At 36.2% G+C, this 20,866-nt stretch overlaps 1 protein-coding gene across 3 annotated transcripts in view; it reads left to right on the top strand.

Moving 5' to 3' along the window:
* The window catches only part of Usp34 (ubiquitin specific peptidase 34), a 193,680-nt gene that overhangs the window by 42,707 nt on the left and 130,107 nt on the right, over positions 1-20,866 (top strand). For all 3 annotated transcript variants that reach the window (XM_057771237.1, XM_057771236.1, XM_057771235.1), the window contains exons 4-10: positions 363-413; positions 550-699; positions 4,547-4,614; positions 9,035-9,227; positions 11,233-11,294; positions 14,839-14,920; positions 15,002-15,094. In XM_057771237.1, the coding sequence (XP_057627220.1) occupies positions 363-413; positions 550-699; positions 4,547-4,614; positions 9,035-9,227; positions 11,233-11,294; positions 14,839-14,920; positions 15,002-15,094 (699 nt within the window). The remainder of the gene's footprint in view (positions 1-362; positions 414-549; positions 700-4,546; positions 4,615-9,034; positions 9,228-11,232; positions 11,295-14,838; positions 14,921-15,001; positions 15,095-20,866) is intronic.

Below are 20,866 nucleotides of genomic sequence, written 5' to 3'. Positions count from 1 at the left end.
TCAAGGCTATTATTCTGGGCTCCTGCAGAGCAATGCTATCTCAAACAAAAGCCAAAAAACAAACAAACCAAAAAAGAAAAAACCAGAGTGTAGTGTTGTAGCTCAGTTGTAGAGCACTTGCCTGATGTGTGCTAAGTACTGTGAAAGAAAACCAGGAGGACAATGGTGTGGTGTCCTACAGGAGAGTTGCCTTCCGAAGGCTTTAAGTATAGTTCAGAGCTGGGTGACTGTAGCTTCATAGGCGATGTTGCCGTTGATAGCTATAAAATACTTCTTGAGATTTCATAAGATCACTTTGAGAAAATTTAATGTATTTGATTATCATTTAATAATGACCTAATATTTACTTTTTTTAAAATTAGGATATATCGACGCAAGAAAGTAACATATTAGGGGCATTCTGTGATATGAATGTAAGTGTTTTTATTTTCTTTAAGGTTTATGGAAAATGTTTTCTTTTGAATTTGTTTTTATATTTTTTAATGTTTCTTATAATTAAAAATTATTTCTGATATGTTTAAAACTTATACACTTTTGTTTGTTTTATAGGATGTAGAAGTTCCCTTGCATTTGCTTCGTTATGTCTGTCTATTTTGTGGAAAAAATGGCCTTTCTCTCATGAAGGATTGCTTTGAATATGGAACTCCTGAAACATTGCCGTTTCTTATAGCACATGCATTTATTACAGTTGTTTCTAATGTAAGTATTATTTGGAATTAATCTTGAACTCTTTTAGCTCAACATCCTGTATTTCAGTGTCACGAGTTTTTGTTTTTTGTCTAGAAATCGCAAGTTTTGGGTGATTTGCAGATGTAATTATCTTTTACATAATTTAAAAACTGAATGTTTGTTTTAAAGGGGCAATAAAATTAAAATCTGAACAAAATTAATTTTTAAATTTAAAATAGTTAGAGATTACCCTCATCTCTTTTTTGTAAAATCAAAGGTAGGTGGCTTTTGTTGAAATTAACCTTCTTTGTCTGGGATTTTTGTTCTAGCAAAACTTTTTGCTTCTTAGTGTTTTTTGTTATTTAAGTAATGGTTGTCTATTTCACTGCTGAAGTGTGTCTGACTTCACTGTACATTACATAAAAAGGTAATGTTTCTTTTTCCCTTAACACTGTTAGAACTGTGAGGCACAGTAAAAATCGTCTGAAAGAAGTAATTTTATTACCTGTATATTCAACCTTTAACTTACTGAGGACATTTCAGAAAGAGCATTGCTAAAATTAAATGTAATTTAACTAAAACCTGAGGTTTGGTATAAGTATTTATACCAATTACATTTGGTATAAGCTTTATTTGAATATAAGTTTAAAAAGTAAAGACAGCTTGTGAAAAGCCTTTGGTCAGCATTGTGCAGTCGTGCTTCCAGTGCAGTCTTTGCAGTGTCCGTGCTCTGGGACGGGGTGGGGTGGGCACCTTGTGTTCCTTAAATTAAACTCTTTTAGCTCACCATCCTTTATTTTAGTGTCAGTTTTTTCTAAGATTAATTTTAAATCCATAATTCCATGTTTTCTGATATGTTGAAAGTTTAACCTAATAGAAGTATATATAGTATGTAGTCTTATATGCCATTTAGACTTTGTGTGTGTTAGGCAAGGCCTGCTTTTGGCTAACCTTTGGTCCCTTTAGTTTTATAGCTGCTTTTTTTTTTTTTTTTTAAGTTTAAAATGTTAGCTATTGATCTTAAAGTGAGAATGATAATGGTGTCTTCCTTAGAGGATTCTTTAACGTTGAGTGGAGTTTAACAGTAAAAGCAGTCTTGGCCTGGCGAGGTGTGAAGTGCTTGAAGACCTTAGTTGATAAGGTTGAAGAGAACACACTCTTGAGTTATCCTTTGACTTCCAACCGTGTGCTGTGGCATGCAAGTGTCTGTCCTCACATAATAACTGAAAAAGAAAATATGCCTGGTAGTGGTGGCACACTCCTTTAATGCCAGCACTCGGGATTCAGAAGCTGGTGAATCTCTATGAGTTCAAGTCTACAGAGCAATTTCCCGGACATACTCCAAAAGCAAACAACAAACCCTCAATTTAAAGTTGCTATGGTAGCACTTGATGTCTATGCAACCACTTAATTACTGTATTATTATGCATTTTAGCTATGAAGCATTTAACTGAGTATTCTTATTTTGCCTATAGAAATTCTGTTCATTTTGGCTTGGTCTTCTGGCCCTACTTCTTCCCTTGAAACTTAACCTAGTCTAGCCTTGGCTATAAAGCAGAGTTGAGTTCAGATTGGGCAACATGAACCTTTCTGAGAAACTAAAATCAAATGCAAATCAGCTCATTTAAATTAAAAACTTATAAATTCCTTATATCCCAGCACTTAGGAGGCAGAGGCAGGTAGTTCTGTTCTCAGTTTAAGGCCAGCCTGGTCTACAAAGTGAGTTCCAGGACGGTCAGGAGTGTTTCAAAGAGAAAACTTTGTTTCAGAAAACAAAACAAAACAAAAAAACCAACTTATAAATATTAGAAGTTTTGACATTTTTTTTATTCTTTTTTAATTAAAATTTCCACCTTCTCCCCGTTTCCCATTTCCCTCCCCTCCTCCCAAGTTTTGACATTTTTTTAACCTACTATTGGTGCTTTGATCCCACCCTTCCTGAAGTTTATAAGTAAACAGGAAATGATGCTGGGCATAGAAATGCATGCCTTTAATCCCAGTGCTGTAGAGACACATGCCTCTCTGCGTTTAAGGATAGTGAAATCCTGCCTCCAGCGCAGTGTCTTTAGTCAATTTTAATGACATTGTAAATTTCAGAGTTTTAGTAGGTGTATCATGCCATCTGGAACACAGTAATTTTTCTGTTAGTCATTATGTGAACTATGGATTGTTGTTGGCTTTGTCTTTTGTTGAAAATTGTTATTTAGCCTACGTTGACTTCAATCTCTGAATTCCCCTGGTTTATGTGATTCACTATCCTCACACTGTTAATGTCCAGTTCTTTTCTTGAAAATAACCTCTCTTTGGGAATATGCAAATTTACGTGAATTTTCACACAAAGTGAAATGAGGGATAATCAACTCCTTTCCTTTTATAGGTTAAGAGCATTGCCTGCTCTTCCAAAGGTCCTGAGTTCAATTCCCGGCAACCACATGGTGGCTCACAGCCATCTGTAGTAAGATCTGGTGCCCTCTCTATATATAATTAATAAATAAATCTTTAAAAAAAAGAGAGAAAGAAAACTGAATCCTAATATATGATCTAGCACAGATAGACTGGCCTTATCGAGTACTTATTTCTCTCACAGTGTGAGACCACATGTCCCATAAAAGAATAGTTATATTTTTTGGGGAACTAGATTTTTATGCCTGTGAAGAGTAGCCCTCCCTCTCTCTCTTCCTCTCTCCCTGTCTATCTGTCTTTTGAGACAGGCCTTTTTCTGTTTTGTTTTTTGAGACGGGATTTTCTGTAGCTTTAGAGCCTGTTCTGCCATTTTTCTTGGAACATTTGAGCTCGTTTTGATCTTTGCACTTAGAGTCACTTTTTATACTTTGCACATAACATGCACCTCATTTGGTTGCATTGAGTCTTCAGCTTAAATTCCTTAAATTGGTTTAATCTTTTTTTTTTTAAATATTTATTTATTATGCATACAATATTCTGTCTGTGTATGTCTGCAGGCCAGAAGAGGGCACCAGACCCCATTACAGATGGTTGTGAGCCACCATGTGGTTGCCGGGAATTGAACTCAGGACCTTTGGAAGAGCAGGCAATGCTCTTAACCACTGAGCCATCTCTCCAGCCCCCAAATTGGTTTAATCTTTACAGTGTTCTGTCCTCTGTAAGCAGACAAATGTTTCTGTGGGTTTTTTTTTTTTTTTTTTGAGACAGTCTTAACTGTCCTCGAACTTGCTCCATAAACCAGGCTGGCTATGAACTAATTTGAGATCAACCTGCCTCTGTCTCCCAAGTGATGGGATTAAAGGCGTGTGCTACCACCATGGGACAAATGTTTCTTTAAAAATGTTTTTCGTTTGTGGAGATGCCTTAGTGGTTAAGTACACTTCTTGTTTATGCAGCGCACCTGGGGTTGCTTCCTAGCATCCACAAAACAATACTCAATCATACGAACTCCAGATCTAGGATGCACATGAAACACAGAGATACTTATAAGCTAAATAATCATAGACTTAGAATAAAATAAATAAATCTAAGGTTTTTAAAATTATATTTTGTGTTTTTGAGAAAGAGAAAGGAGACAATGAGCTGTCTTTTCAGCTCGTACTTCACACGAATACAGTTTGTTCATATATATATATATATATATATATATATATATATATATATGCTGGCACAAAGAGATGGAAAAGCGTGGTTTTAGTATTTATTTTCACGTTAATTTTATATTATTGTATATAAATTAGATTAATTGATGATTTATAGCTTTTTTTCTAGCTTATCCTATTCAGAATGTATAAATGAAAGGTAGGGTTTAAGAGGCAGCCAAATATTAATTGCTCTTGTTTTAAGTTAAGTGGAAGGCACTAACATTTTTCACATCTTTCTTATACATTGTTTGGTTTACATTTACTTATAGATTAGGATATGGCTCCATATCCCTGCTGTCATGCAACATATTATCCCATTTAGAACGTATGTTATCAGGTAAGTTCGTAAAATTTCTTCTCTCATTATTAATTAAATTTATAACATAATTAAACAATTCATAACAATTCTGTTGCTTTTGAAAGACCTTTGTAGATATATTCTAGGGACGATTTCAGTTTATAGTTCAGTATATAGTAATTTTTATGCATGTGTATGAGTTTATGTTGATATGTACATTTAAAAAAGTTCTTTAACCTTGTTTTTTGCATGAGTTTAGGAAGAGTTAAGTAAAGAGTTACTATGGTTTTACTGACTTTATTAGTAAGTAATTTTAAGTATTTTGTTAAGGAACACCTTATTTAAAAAGTAACTTGATATACACAATTTATAAGAAATCACAACTCTTAACTGGATAATTATCAGGAAAGAAATAAGAGTATGTGAGGGTGAGCTATAATTTTACATGCTTGGTTTGGTTGAGGCCTGAGGAGACGGCTTTGTTGAAAAAACATGTACACAAATGTGAGGGCCCGAGTCCACATAAAGACTGAAGACCCAGGCATGACACATGTTACGGGGGAGGTGGGAAATGGAGACTGGTCCTGGAGGCTCACTAACCCTGTTTTAGTTTACTTGATGAAGTTGCAGCAAATGAGAACCTTACCGTAAAAATGATACCTTCAGTCCAACCTCTGTACATACACTCTGGTACACATGAATAGACACAAAAGTTAAAGGAACGAGAAAGGTCTTTTTGAGGAGGAAGTAAATTTAATTTTTTTATTGTTTGCCTGAAAAGGAAACCTAAGATGATGTATTGTATAGCTTAGATATGAAATGTGAGAGTATTAATTTATTTTCTTGGTTTCAAACAGGAGTTCTTTGTAGTTTTTCCTCATTCATTTATTCAAGTTTTGAGTGTTTTCTATTTTTCCTAAGACTGTTAGAGGTGTTGCAGAATGTCAGAGTATCAGGATTGCTTAGATGTGTTGGGTTCCTTGTAAGTAAAGCAGTATGATGGAGAACGGCTGTGAACCAGCTACTCATGTGGTGTCAGGACAAATGTTCTAGCATACAAAGAGCATAGGGACATAGAGTATGATGAAGAAGTGTAAGTGGAGTGGTGTGAGCCTATTGTCAGGGATGGTGTTGTTATGGTGCACGTTGGAGTGCTCAGCAAGGGCAGATTATTCAGATCTTTGTGGGCCTCTGTGAGTGCTTGGGTTTAGTTTTAGCAATGGTGACTCTATTGAAGTTTTTTATTTTTTTAAGACAGGATTTCTCAGTGGCTCTAGGTGTTCTTGAATTGTAGACCAGTCTGGTCTTAAACTCACAGAGATCCACCTGCTGGGATTAAAGGCCTGCATCACTACCACCTGGCTCTGTTGAAATTTTTAAGTAGATGAATCTTAATATTTTTAAAAGACCAGTTTGGATTTTAGTAAAGTTCATGTTTTAAATACTATAAGACTTTAGTAGAAGCCAAGGGACCAATTAAAAGTTCATGCCATGTCGTAGTAGAAATTACATTAGTTATACCAAGATTATTGATGGCTAGATTGGAAATAGGCATATTAAATTGTCGGAGACCAGCCTCGACAAAAATACCTCCTGCCAGGGTAAAGGCGTGGGAGTTAGAAATATAGAAAAGAATAAGAAAGCACGAATGAAAATAATAAAACAGAGAAGCATATAGGATAGCATCAGGAGGGGATTTTTCAGTGAGTAAGTAAAATTCGCCCATGCTTGATTTCAACTGCTTAAAAATATCCCCAAAAGGTAGGAGTAAGACAATAAACTGCATTAACATGATACAAGGAAATGCACATGCCAATTGAAAGTCTCGGGCTATATTCATAGTTAAACATTCTGTTGCTAGAACAAAGCAAGTCGCCAAGTCACTCTCACACCCTAGATCAAACACTCCGTTGGCAAACCACTCCTTGGGTGGAATCCCAAGTTATTTCCACAAAAGGGAATTGGAGCTTAGTTGGATCCTGGGAGTTCTGTTTGAGGTAGGAACAAACTACTTCCCTATTCCAGGAGCAGAAGTCTGACAATTAGCCATACTTGTTGACACTGTTGACGATAACCTTGAGAGAATAGAACTCTGATTTACAACTAGGTGGGACCTTTGTCTGGGGTTTAAGCACAATAACATTGGAAGGAACTAGAAACAAGTCCCAAACTCTGTGACCTTTGGTCAATTTTTTGGGCCTCCACATTAAGTGAAAATGGAATCACTAAGACTAGTAATTATGGGGCTGTAAAGAAAAAGATATCATTACAGGGGCTGGAGAGATACCTCAGTGGTCATCAGTACTAGCAGCTCTTGCAGAGCACCTGAGTTCAATTTCTAGCACTCAGATGGTGGTTTACAGTAGTCTACTGATCATCAATTTTAGTTCTAGGGGTTCCATTCCTCCTTCTGCCCTCTGTGGGCACCAAGCATGTGTGTAGTATGTATACATACATACAGGCAAAACACACTTAAAATAAATAAGTCTAATTTTAAAAAATTTAAAGAAAAAGAAAAAAGGTAACATTGCAGATGAGACCAATACTCATACCTTCTTAGTTTCCCTTTAGCCGTGGTTATCATTAACAGTGATGCAAAAGACAGAGAAAACATAGGTGAAACTTTGTGTTCCTTGTGAGACATTAATGTGATGTTGGCAAATTGAAATGAGTTTCCATCCAGTTCCAAAGAAAATCATTTAGTTTTCAGCATAAGGACTGGGGTATTTGTTTTGTGGGTACAGTGCTTGCTGCATAAGCATGCAGACTTAGTTCAGATGCACAGTTCAGATATAAAAAAGAAGTAGAAACAGGAGAGTCCAAAGTTTTATTGGCCAGCCAGCCATTCAGGGTGCTGAATTTAATTCCCATAACTGTGTGTAACCTCAGTCCTAGGGAAATAGATGATTATTTCTTCTGGTCTTTTCAAGCACTAAGCATACAAGTGGTACTCAGATATACATGCAGGCAAAACAAATAGATACATAAAATAAATATATATTTAAATAATAAAACAATAAAGTTACTATATAAAAATAGAAATAAGATAAATAATAAAATAAAAACAATAAATAAAAGTGATGGAGAGCAATTGAAGAAGGTATCCCCCGTTTACCTCTGCTCTCCATACACATGTACACAAATCACATATAACATACCACAGACATACACACCAGCAAAACATGAACAACAATCCCATCAAATTACCATCATGAAAACAGTAGTTAGAAACTAGTAGAACATATGAGGTCATTTAAAGAGAGAACAAAGAAAGAAAATATAGATGAGTCTACGGTGAAGCCTTATATTGGTTGCTTTTGCTATGTAAGCAAAGAGCCCCCTTCCACTTAGTGTTTTAAAGTAATGGGCATCTATTATTTCTCATTGTTGGTAGGATAGACATTTCAGCTGATTTGGACTTGCGTGACTGAAACTGTGTAGTTGAGGATAACTATTCTTATTCTGTGATTACCGGCCTAATTGGTGTTGGCAAATGGATATTCATTTATGTTTGACAGTTGATTCACTGTCAGTTGGCTTCTCATGAAGTACTCTAAATTGTGTCTCTTAGTGGTGGAAGTATTTGTAATAGTGGAGGACAAGCTGAATGCCTCTCCATCTTCTCATGTTAGTCATGTTTGTTAATACCTTCTTTGCCAAAGCAAATTATCTGTCAAAGTTCAGACTCAGTAGGGTAAAAAAACACTTTGGTGGGAGGAATACTGGAGTCACATTTCAGGCACTTTTACATGTGGCACCGAGAGGAATCTGTGGCGTATGATTACAGATCCTGAGGTGTTGAAAGGATGGATAACAGAGAATTAGCACTCAGAGATGTAAATCACGGTCTGAGAAAAATTTTTAAAATCACTCTTTTATTGGTTTTTAGAAAAAAAGTAAAAAAAAACAAACAAACCCACAGTGATTTGAATGCATACCTTGACAAAGGTTTCCCTGTGTCCCAGAAGGAAATTTGCTATTTCTTATGAGGTCAGCTGATAATCCCTGGAGTGGGGATGTTAGAGGATGATACAGCATTATGGAGGAACAGACCACTAGGATAAATGACCTGGTTTTTTGCAATAATCAGTTCAGATTGAACTCCCAGCAATGACACATTGTTACAATTCGCTTTTTTTAAAATTGTTAATTAGAAATAGTTTAAATTGTACCTAGCTAGATGATTTAGTTCTATCCACAGGATCCATGTCAGTAGTAGTGGGACCAACTCCCATCAGTTGTTCTGACTTCCACGTCCATATTGTGACACCCCACATGCCTACACACAAAATATATAAATGTATAAACAATTAAAACATAAAAGGAAATTTTAAATTAAGAATGTATATTGTAATATATAAAATGGAGATTTGGAGCAAAGGAATGTTGATGAATTTCTATTGGGATTTTTAGAATTATTTAGTGAGTTTTGTGTATTTTCTGTTTTTGATTCATTTAGATATTTATGCAAGCTCTCTGATCAGGAGTTACGACAGAGTGCAGCTCGTAACATGGCTGACTTAATGTGGAGTACAGTGAAAGAACCATTGGATACAACACTATGCTTTGATAAAGAAAGCCTTGATCTTGCATTTAAGTACTTTATGTCACCAACTTTGACCATGAGGTTGGCTGGATTGAGTCAGATAACAGTAAGCAATGTTTCCTTTGTTTTTGATGACTGTTTTGTTTGCTTGCTAGACAAACATAATACCAGTAAAGAGCTATATGTTCTGCTTAATGCTATTTTACACAGAATATTTTATATTGCCTTCACCATTTTTTTTCTTTTGTAAAAATAAGACGAGTGAGAGAGAGATGGCTCAGAGGTTAAGAGTGTTTGTTGCCCTTCCAGAAGACCTGGGTTTGGTTCCCATCACCCATACGTAACAGGCTGACAGCCTTTTGCAACTGCAGTTCCATGAAATTTGATGCCTTTTTCGGATTGTATTTTTGTATGTATGTAGGCAAAACACTCATACACATAAAATAAAATAAAAATAAATCCTTAGGGGCTGGAGAGATGGCTCAGAGGTTAAGAGCATTGCCTGTTCTTCCAAAGGTCCTGAGTTCAATTCCCGGCAACCACATGGTGGCTCACAACCATCTGTAATGGAGTCTGGTGCCCTCTTCTGGCCTGCAGGCATACAGACAATATCAGAATATTGCATACATAATAAATAAATAATATTTTTAAAAAATCCTTAAAAATAAGACTGAAACTTTGATTTCTATTTTAGATCTGTTTGGTTTCAGAGTCTCATTATTGCTACACGGTATATTTTGTTTCTGTTGAATTTCTACACTCAAGTCTTAGCTATCTGCTTCAGCCTGGATTACAGATATATACCATTACACCACACACATATGTGTATAGTGTATGTGTTCATGTGTGTGGAGCTTTGAGGTTGATATTCATGATTTCTTTAGTTATCTCTCTCTCTCTCTCTGAAACAGGTTGTCTTATTAAACCTGAAGCATATATATTTGACTAGACTGGTTGGCCACTTCTTTTCAGCACTGTAATGATAAGCATATGCTGTTATGCTCAGCTTTTTTATTCTGAGGATACAAACTAAGGGTCTCATGCTTGCATGATAAGCACTACTGAGTCATTTCTCTCTCTCTCCCCCCTTCTTTGCTTTCTCTCTCTTTCTGTCTCTCTTTCCCTCCCTCTCCCTCCTTCCCTTCCTTTCTTGTTTTACAAGACTATGTTATGTGATGTGGCCTCAGATAAACCTTAAATTCACCATGTAGCCATGGCTGATTTTGAACTACTGATTCTTTTGCACTTCTTGATTGGTGGGATTGCAGGAGTGTACTGCCACACCCAGCTATTTTTAAGTTTTTATTTTATTGTTTGTAAGAAACATGCTATGATGAATTTGATCCTGTCTGTGCTTACTGGGTACTTGAATTTAAGGGGTGGATACAAACATACCCTTGTTTAAAAAAAAAAATCTGCACTTAGTATTTTAAGATAGAAAAATAATTAGCAGTGATATCCAGAGTTAATGGTAATCTTAATGGAAGTCCCATTTGACTGACAGCAGTTGTTTTGTACATTATTAAGTACTGTTTAAAATGTGGGAGAATGGAATTAAAATCTAGGTGTTGGAGTATCTCGAAGTGGGAATAGGTGAACAAACACTTTGTGTGTTACATGAATTATTTGCTGAAGACAAATAGTTGACTTTCTTAGTTTATTCTGGTTCTCGGTAGCTTTTGCTTCTTTCTATTTCTTATTTATTTTTTGTAATGTTAGCACACTGAAAATCTAAAGTGATCTAATATGACTTAGGTGTTGGGTTTTATAAATAGCAAAATGCTTCTTGACATTTTCCCAGATAAATCACAAGTAAATTTTACTAGGAAGCGTAATGACGTATGATTTTCTCCCTAGATTGTATTTACCTCTTTTTCCTTACTCAGCTTTATTTTCTTGAATGTGTTTAATGAAATAAAGCATAATTTTTTTGCAAAGAAATTTAATATTAACATGATAAAATAATGTACTCATGGTTTTATGTATTACATTTTATTATTGCAATCTTATCAGTTGTGATCTGTGTAACAAGTTTATTATGTTTCTTGCCATTTGCCAACAGCTTTCATGTTTAAAAAAGATAAACCTTAACTTCTTTTCTTTAATCTTAGAATCAGCTTCATACTTTCAATGATGTGTGCAATAATGAATCATTGGTATCAGACACAGAAACGTAAGTGAGATCATTAGTTGATATAGAGTTATACTTTTTTTTTTAAAGACTTGCTTTGGGTGTTATGGAATTCACTGTGTAGGCAAGGTTGGCCTCAGATCTGTCTGCTTCTGACTCCTGAATGCCTCCATTAAAGTTGTATACCATTATGCCTGACTGAAGTATACCATGTTGTTACTGGTTTTATAGCAAATATAGTTGTGTTTTTATTTGATTTGAAGAATTTATTGGAAATCTTTATCTTGTGGCTTCAGTTTGAATGGAACAGAACTATATTTTGAAACTTTGTTTTTAAAAAATATATATTTCAGTGTTGGCGAGATGCTTAGTGGTTAAGAACAGTAGCTTCTTTTCCAGAGGACTCAGGTCAATTGATTCAGAACTGCAACTCTAAGGTTCTCATTTTCTCCTGGCCTCTATGAGCAGTACTGTGTATATGTGCATGTGCATACATGCGTGCACACACACACACGTATGTATATATGTATGTATGTGTGTGTGTGTGTGTGTGTGTGTGTGTATATATATATGTTCTTTTAAACAAAAAACATATATTAGGTGCTGAGAGACCTAGTCATTAAGACTACTTGCTTCCAGAGGATCTGAGTTCAGTTCCCAGTAACCTTGTTTGGTGGCTTCCAACCACTTTAAACTCCAGGGAGTCAACACTCTTTTGGCCTCTACAGATCTGCGCACACATATATTAACCTGACAAGAAGCTCAACTACATGAAGCAGAGCTGGGTGTGATAGTAAACACCTGTAATTCTTACATTTAGTAGGTAGAGAAAGCAGGATCAGGAGTTTAAGATGATTCTCAGTTTCCTAACAAATGTGAAACAAAACTCTGCTATAGAGCAAGATTAACTCAAAAAAAAAAAAAAAAAGTAAGGGTGTGTGTGTGTGTGCAAGACTTATTAAAACCACAGTTAAATAATAATTGGTCAGTGTTACAGCTATAATAAAAAATGTAGTAATTGAGTATAAGGGCTTTCAATCTTAGTACTTAGTGTCTATTATGAAAAATAAGAACATACAGTCCAAAGACCTGCACATGAATGTAACTAGCAACTGAAAAGTAGAAAATACACAGATACCCATCAAAAGTAAGTGGAGAAGCAGAATGATAGATACAACATTGCACAATGTAATGGTATTTAACAATAAAAAGAATGGTGTATTAGTACAAGTACAAAATAGATAAATATAATAATTGGATAAACAGTATAGTGTATTTGAATGACGTAATACTATTAGGAAATAAAAAATACACACTACTAGTGAGGTGGTGGTGGCGCACGCCTTTAATCCCAGCACTTGGGGTGCAGAGGTAAGCGGGTCTCTGATTCAAGGTCAGCCTGGTCTACAGAGCGAGTTCCAGGACAGACTCCAAAGGTACACAGAGAAACCCTGTCTTGAAAAACCAAGCCAAACCAAATTATAAAGAAAACCACATACTACCATGTGAGTAAACCTAGTAAATGTATAAAAAGTTTGGTTTCTTGTTTCTGGAGAGAGGGCTCAACAATTAAGAGCACTTACGGCTTTTTTTTTTTTTTTTTTTTTTGTGGTTTTTTGAGACAGCGTTTCTTTGTATACCAGGCTGGCCTCGAACTCACAGAGATCTGCCTGCCTCTGCCTCCCAAGTGCTGGGATTAAAGGCGTGCACCACCACCCAGCGCACTTACTGCTTTTCTTGAGGATCTGTTTGGTTCCCAGAACCCTTATTGTTTGACTCAACACCACTTGTAACTCCAGCTTGAGAGAGCCAACACTCTCTTCTGTCCTCCTTAGATACCAGGCCGGTCTATATTGTTTATCTATACAGATATACCCACATACTCATAAATAAAAGTATTATTAATATTTTATATATAATTTTATATATTCATAAATAATTTATATATATTTAATATATATTTAATTTATAATTAATCTATATAATGAAACAGTATTATTCAGCAGTATAAAAGAATGAAGTTCTGTGATAGAGGCCTTTCCTCACATGAATGAAGTCATATGTTCAATACCTATTATGAATATAAATAACAATATAAATAGGTAAAGTTTGGTATATATTACAACAGAAATAACTTAAACAAAAAATGTAGATCTAGGAAGCTGACTCTGTGGGTTTATTACTGGCCATGTAAAGTCAAGAATGTAATTTGGATTTCTAATCCACATAAGAGTACAAAATGGACCTTGCTAGAATCCCAAGGCTTGGAAGGCAAAAACATCGCTGGAGCAAACTGGATAGCTAGACTAATTGAATTGGTGAGCTCTTGGTTCAGTACATAAGATAGAGAGTAGTTAGGGAAGACACGCCATAAGCCTCTAGTTTCCACATCTATCTACCTGATTACAAATACAGCACAGCACAGTGTAGGTGTACAGGCTTTGAATATGGCATGCACAAAGGCCATAGGCTCAATCCTTAGAACATATCTGCATGCTTTCCCAAAGACCCAATGAAAAATAACATACAAATATCATATAATTCCATTTACTTGAAATCCTTATGAATTGATAAGTTATGTTGACAGAAAATAGACTAATAAAACTGGAAATGAGAACAAGGACTGACTTATTGCAAATGGGAGATAGCAAATAAGATTTTTCTGAAGGGATGGAAATATTTGTTAAATGTGTTGTAAGCATTTCATTCAAAACAGGTGAATTTTGTTTGTGTAATATGTATATCTTAAAGTTTTAAAATATACTCAATTTAGTCTCCAACAATACTCACTCTTTGTTTGCTCTAATTTTTTTCATGTTGTTTATACAATATCTTACCTACTAGTCCTTAAAACTTAAGGTAAATGGTCATTCTAAAAATGACCCACCTTGGCCCTAAACAAACATATTGCTTTTCTTTTGCTTTCCTTGAGATAAGTGTCACTGTGTAGCTCTAGATATCCCAGAATTGATTACTAAAGAATGTGATGGCCTCGAATGTTAGGTGATCCTCTTGCTTCTGCCCCTAAGTGCTGTGGTTGAGGTTTTATTTTATTTTGGTGGATTTCATATAGTAATTATCAAAATTAAATCTTATAGATCATATCTTGAGTAGAACTATCCAGAAATAGTTAAAATATATTAGGATTGTTTTTTTGATTTTCTTTTGTACATAACTTCTTCATTCATTTTGAAGCTTCATTAGTATTAGGAAGGAGACATGCAATTTGTTCTTGGGTATAATTCTTTATGTTTTCAACTCTTAGGTAACTACTTCCTACTTTGCTTAATTCATCATAGAAGTGGTGTTGCAAAATCTTTCCCAAATGCTTCAGTGCCTATTGTGGAAATTAATGCCTGGGAGCAAAGTCTAAGGACTTGGTAGCTGGTGTTGTTACCTTATCTTTTCAGTTGTTAATTGTTTGTAAATTCAGGGTATACTTATTTTAGTTTTGCTTTGTAGTATTGTGAACAATTTTTTATAATTCTTTGTATTGTATGGAAGCAAATCTAGGTTTTCTTTTGTGTCTTTTTTGACATAGGAGAAAATTGCTTCAAAAATTACTTTTTCAATCATTTGATCCTAGGTCTATTGCAAAAGAACTTGCTGACTGGCTTATTAGCAACAATGTAGTGGAACATATATTTGGACCAAATTTACATATTGAGGTTTGTGGACAATTATATTGGTTATCTATTATATAAAGGCACTTTAAATAAAAATAACTACACCAAGTTTTCCTTTTTTAGATTATTAAGCAGTGCCAAGTGATTTTGAATTTCTTGGCAGCAGAAGGACGACTGAGTACTCAGCATATTGACTGCATTTGGGCTGCAGCACAGGTGATACTAATGCTTCATATTTATTTAATGCTTTTTTTAATGTTCTAAATGCTACTGTTATGAAAGATAACGAAGACATGAGGAATATATGATAGGGACCTCTAAGGTTTGGCTTGAGTCCGTGTGTTATTATGTTACTGATAGAAGGCAGGCTGTTAGAGTCACTGAACTTAAGGGAACTACTCAGTTTTAATAAAGACATTTTCCTGTTATTTATAAAATAGACACTTATAGCATGATATTACGATTGTTACATATTTCTTTTCTATGGCAGGCAGCCTCCTTGCTTTCCTTTCTTCTTTGAATCAGGCTCTCACTATGTAGATCTAAACAGCCCATCCACTGACTTCTGTTGAGTGCTGGGATTAAACGCTTTGCCAGCATGCCTGGATGTTGTGCTATTTTTTTTTCCTTTAACTTTTTGAGTAGCCCTGTATCCATCTGAATGATTCAAAAATCTAAAACATGAAAGTATGATATGACTGGAGAGATGGCTCAGAGGATAGGAAAACTTGAGGTTAGAGGACGTAAGTGTTGGTTCCCAAGCTCATGGCAGGTGACTCACAAATGCCTGAAAGCATTTACACATGAAATAGAAATCCACATGCACATTTTTAAAAAGAGAGAGAGCGCACCAAATACCAGTGGCTCAAGATACTGGCCCTGGAATCTTCATAAATACCAGAAGTATTTATCATTTTTCTTTTTTTTTTGGTTTTTCGAGACAGGGTTTCTCTGTGGTTTTGGAGCCTGTCCTGGAACTAGCTCTTGTAGACCAGGCTGGTCTCGTATCATTTTTCTTGCACCTTAGTCTCTGAAGCAGCTTTTTTAGTCCTTTGTAATAAGTCAAACATATACATAGCTCAGTATGTATATTTCTCTTTTGTTTTCATAAATAGTGCATTCCCACAGACTTGTGTTTTATTATTTATTTTGGTTAGTTTCATATTCTGAAAACATGCTGCTATGTAGATTAGGCTACCCTGGAATTTATCTTCCTGAGTGTTGGGATTATAGGCATGAACTAACAGTTTAAACCCAGCTGTCTGTCCATCTAATCTAATCTATGATTATATAGCTTTCAAAAGATTTAGATGTAATTTATACATATGTGTGAGCTTCTATATGCGCACCATTTGTGTGGGGAAAAAAAACCCAACAAAACAAAATTCCTATGTCAGATCTCCTGGAACCAGTTGTGATGCAGTTTTGAGCTTCTGTGTTGGTGCTGAACCCAACGCAGGTATTCTGCAAGAGTACTATGTGATCTTGATCAGGGAGTCGTCTCTAGCTTGCTTAATATTTTTGTTTAAGACTATGGTGTCATTATTTAGATGTGAAATAATTTTAAAGAATCCATTCATGGGCATATTTTCTCCTGGACATTTTATTATAAAGGATACTATTATAGTATCTGATAGTTATTACTTACTCATGCAAAACTTTTATGTAGGATTAATTCCTACTGAAGTAGAATTAATATGTTAAAACAGAGTGTGCTTTTCTTGTGATTACTTATAGGGCAGTGCCACTTTTTGCTCAGCTTCCTTTATGTACTGTCATTAAACTTGAAAAGAGAGATTAGTATTTTATTTTGCATTTATTGTATTATAAATGGGATTGAGATACTTTTTATTTTTATTTATTTATTTATTTTATTTTATTTTATTTTATTTGGTTTTTCGAGACAGGGTTTCTCTGTGGTTTTGGAGCCTGTCCTGGAACTAGCTCTTGTAGACCAGACTGGTCTCGAACTCACAGAGATCCACCTGCCTCTGCCTCCCAAGTGCTGGGATTAAAGGCGTGCGCCACCGCCGCCCGGCCGATTGAGATACTTTTTATATCTTTTCTGGGAATATCTGCTTATATTCTTTGTTGTTTATTGATTGCTTTATTTGTTTATTCTTTTTTAAATATTTATTTATTTGCGGTGGGGCTCATATGCCATGGCATCCATGTGAAGTCTGGACAATTTGTGGGAGTTGATTCTTTCTGCCAGCTTAGTCTTGGGAATCAAACTCAGATAGGCTTGGAGGCAGATGTCTTTACCCACTGAGTCATCTTAGTGGTCCTTTGGTCTATTTTTTTTTTTTTTGGATTGTGTGTGTATCTGTGGTGTTCATATTCAAACCTAGTGCCTCTCTTGTATCTGAACAAGTTTTTTTTTTGTTTTTCGAGGCAGGGTTTCTCTGTTGCTTTGGTGCCTGTCCCGGAACTAGCTCTTAGACCAGGCTGGCCTCGAACTCCCAGAGATCCGCTTGCCTCTGCCTCCCGAGTGCTGGGATTAAAGGCGTGCGCCACCACCACCCGGCCTGAACAAGTTTTTAATAAAATGATTGTCACTTAATTTTTTTTTTTAAATATTTATTTATTATGTATACAATATTCTGTATGCCTGCAGGCCAGAAGAGGGCACCAGACCCCATTACAGATGGTTGTGAGCCACCATGTGGTTGCCGGGAATTGAACTCAGGACCTCTGGAACACCAGGCAGTGCTCTTAATCACTGAGCCATCTCTCCAGCCCTTAATTTTTTCTTTTAAAGTAATCCATTTTTATTATTTTAGTTATCTATATGTGTGTGTGTCTTATGTGTGGGTAATGTGCCACATCATTGCTGGTGTTCGAGTTGTCCAGAGTCATTGGATTTCCTGGAAGTACAGTTATAGGAGGTTGTGAGCTATCTGACATGTGTGCTGGAAATGGATCTTGGGTCTTGTGGAAGAGCAGTGCTCTTAACCTTTGAGTCATATATCTAGACACTATGTATACATTTTATTTATTTACACATGCACAGTGATGGCATTCATTTTAAAGTATGTGATTGTTTTTCTAGACTGTGTCATTTGTGTCATAAAATACTTTTACTTTTCTTAGATTATAAAATAATTAAATTACCCTTTATATTCTTCCTGTGTATTTTTTTTTTAAGATTTATTTATTATTTATACAATTTTCTGCCTCCATTTATACCCACACACCAGAGGAGGGCACCAGATCTCTTAACAGATGGTTTGGAGCCACCATGTGGTTGCTGGAAATTGAACTCAGGACCTTTGGAAGAGTAGACAGTGCTCTTAACCACTGAGCCATCTCTCCAGCCCCTTCCTGTGTATTTTTTGTTAGTATTTTATATTCTCATCTTAGATTCAACTAAAATTTATCTTGGTTTAAGGATTCATATATTCATTTTTTTCTTTTTTCTTTTTTTTTTTTCTTTTTTCTTTTGGTTTTTCGAGACAGGGTTTCTCTGTGGCTTTGGAGCCTGTCCTGGAACTAGCTCCGTATACCAGGCTGGTCTCGAACTCACAGAGATTCACCTGCCTCTGCCTCCCAAGTGCTGGGATTAAAGGCGTGCGCCACCACCGCCCGGCTTATTTCTTCTTTTTTTTTTAATATTTATTTATTTATTATGTATACAATATTCTGTCTGTGTGTATGCCTGCAGGCCAGAAGAGGGCACCAGACCCCATTACAGATGGTTGTGAGCCACCATGTGGTTGCTGGGAATTGAATTCAGGACCTTTGGAAGAGCAGGCAATGCTCTTAACCTCTGAGCCATCTCTCCAGCCCCTATTCATTTTTTTCTATCATTCATTTTATGTATTTCTCCCAGATTCATTTGTACAGTAACTCATCCTTCCCTCAGTGACATTTAATTTTGGTGGTTTTGTAAAGTTAGTACTTTAGACTGTCTTCTTTGTTTGTATAGTCATGATACATACCTGGGATTGCTAACTTCATGGTCTATATTCGGGTCGTTTTCTTCTACATTCACATTCTTACCTAATCCCTCTTGCTCCTTAGAGTAGTGGTTCTCAACCTCTTATGCTTTGACCCTTGAATATAGTTTCTCATGTTGTGGTGACTCCAACCATAAAATTATTTTTGTTGCTACTTTATAACTAATTTTGTTAGTGTTATCAATTGTGGTAGAGAAATAACCTGTTTTTAATGGTCTTAGGTGACTCTTGTGAAAGGGTTGTTTTGATCCCCAAAGGAATCCTGACTCAAGTCGAAAATTTCTACATTATGTTTCATATGTTTAACAGCATCTTTTGTTTGTTTGTTTTTGTTTTTGTCAAGATGGAATTTCTCTGTATAACAGTTCTTGCTGTTCTGTAACTCTCTTTGTAGACCAGCTGGACTTGAACTCACTGAGATCTGCCTGCCTCTGCCTCCCCAAGTCCCAGGACTAAGGGTATGCGCCACCACTACCCAGCTATTTAACAGCTTTTTCTTTTTATATATAGACTTGTCTGCCCTGGAACTGACTGTGTAGACCAGGATGCCTTCAAAACTTAGAGATCTGCCTTCTTCTACCACCATACCTAGATGAAGTAACCTTCTTTGTCCTTTTTTATCAGTTAGGGTTAAAGTCTATTGTGTCAGGTACTGTAATATAGATCCTTCCCTTTCCCGGCTGTATTTGCTTTGGAATACCTCTTTTTCATTCTTTCATCCTAAAATAGTGTCTTTCTGTGACGGTGAGGTATGTTTCTTGGAGACACAAATAGATGAATCCTGTCTTTTCATCTAATTTGCTTGTCTCTGTCTTATATATATTTTTTAATGATTTATTTGTTTTCATTTTATGTGCATTGTTTTTTTTTTTTTTTTGTTATTTTTTTTTCCCCTGCATGTATGTCTTTGTGAATGCATAGAATCCCCTGGAGGTAGTTACAGGTAGTTGTGAGCTGCCATGTGGGTGCTAGTAATTGAACCTAGGTCCTCTGGAAGAATGGCCAATGCTCTTAAATGAATGAACCATCTCGTCTTTCCAGCATCCCTTCCCCCTTTTTAATTTTAAATTTTAACCTGCCAGTGTTGTCTTACAACTTTTATTTCAGCATTTAGGAGGCAGAGGCAAGCAGATCTCAGTGAGTTTGAGGCCAGCCTGATCTGCAGAGTGAGTTCCAGGGCAGGCTCCAAAGCTACAAAGAGAAACCCTATTGGGAAAGAACAACAACAAAACCATAAACCAAAATTTTACATCCATGGTTTTGCTTGCGTGTTCTGTCTTCATTGTGTGCATCTAGCACTTATGGAAGTCAAAGAAGGTATTGATTCCTGAAACTGAAGTTATAGGCAGTTGTGAGCTGTCATGTGGGTGCTGGGAATTAAACACAGGTCATTTGAAGAGCATCTAGTGCTCCTACCCATTAAGCCATCTCTCAAGCTCTCGTCTGTGTCTCTGTGTTTACATTTATTTATTTGTTGGTTTGTTTGTTACATACCAATCCCAGTTCCTCTTCCCCTTCCCCCCATCTGATCTCAGAGAGGATAAGCCTCCTGTGGGAAGACAACTAATTGTGTCCCATCACCTCCTTGAGGCAGGACCATCCCTTACCCCACCCTGGTGCCTAGTGCCTAGGTTGAGTAAGGTATCTCTCCATAGAGAATGGGCTCTACAAAGTCAGTTCATACCTTAGGGTTAGATCCTGGTCCCACTATACTGTCCAGGCCAAACCATTGTCACTTGCCTTCATAAGGCCTAGTTCAGTCCCTTGAAGGTTCTCCAGTTGTCTGTCTGGAGTCAGTGAGATTCCAATAGCTTTGGGTCAGTTGATTCTGTGGGTTTCCCCATCATGGTCTTGACACCTTTGTTCATAATTTCTTGCTCCTCTCTCTCTTTGACTGGACTCCGGGAGCTTGGTGTAGTGGTTAGTTGTGGATCTCTGCATCTGCTTCCATCTGTTTGTGGAGGAGGGTTCTAGCGTCTCTGGGATTGTGGACTGTACACTATCCTTTGTTTTATGTCTGATGTCCACT

This window comes from Chionomys nivalis, chromosome 6 (assembly GCF_950005125.1).
Source record: "Chionomys nivalis chromosome 6, mChiNiv1.1, whole genome shotgun sequence".
NCBI lineage: Eukaryota > Metazoa > Chordata > Mammalia > Rodentia > Cricetidae > Chionomys > Chionomys nivalis.
This window is presented reverse-complemented; position numbering and strand designations above follow the sequence as displayed.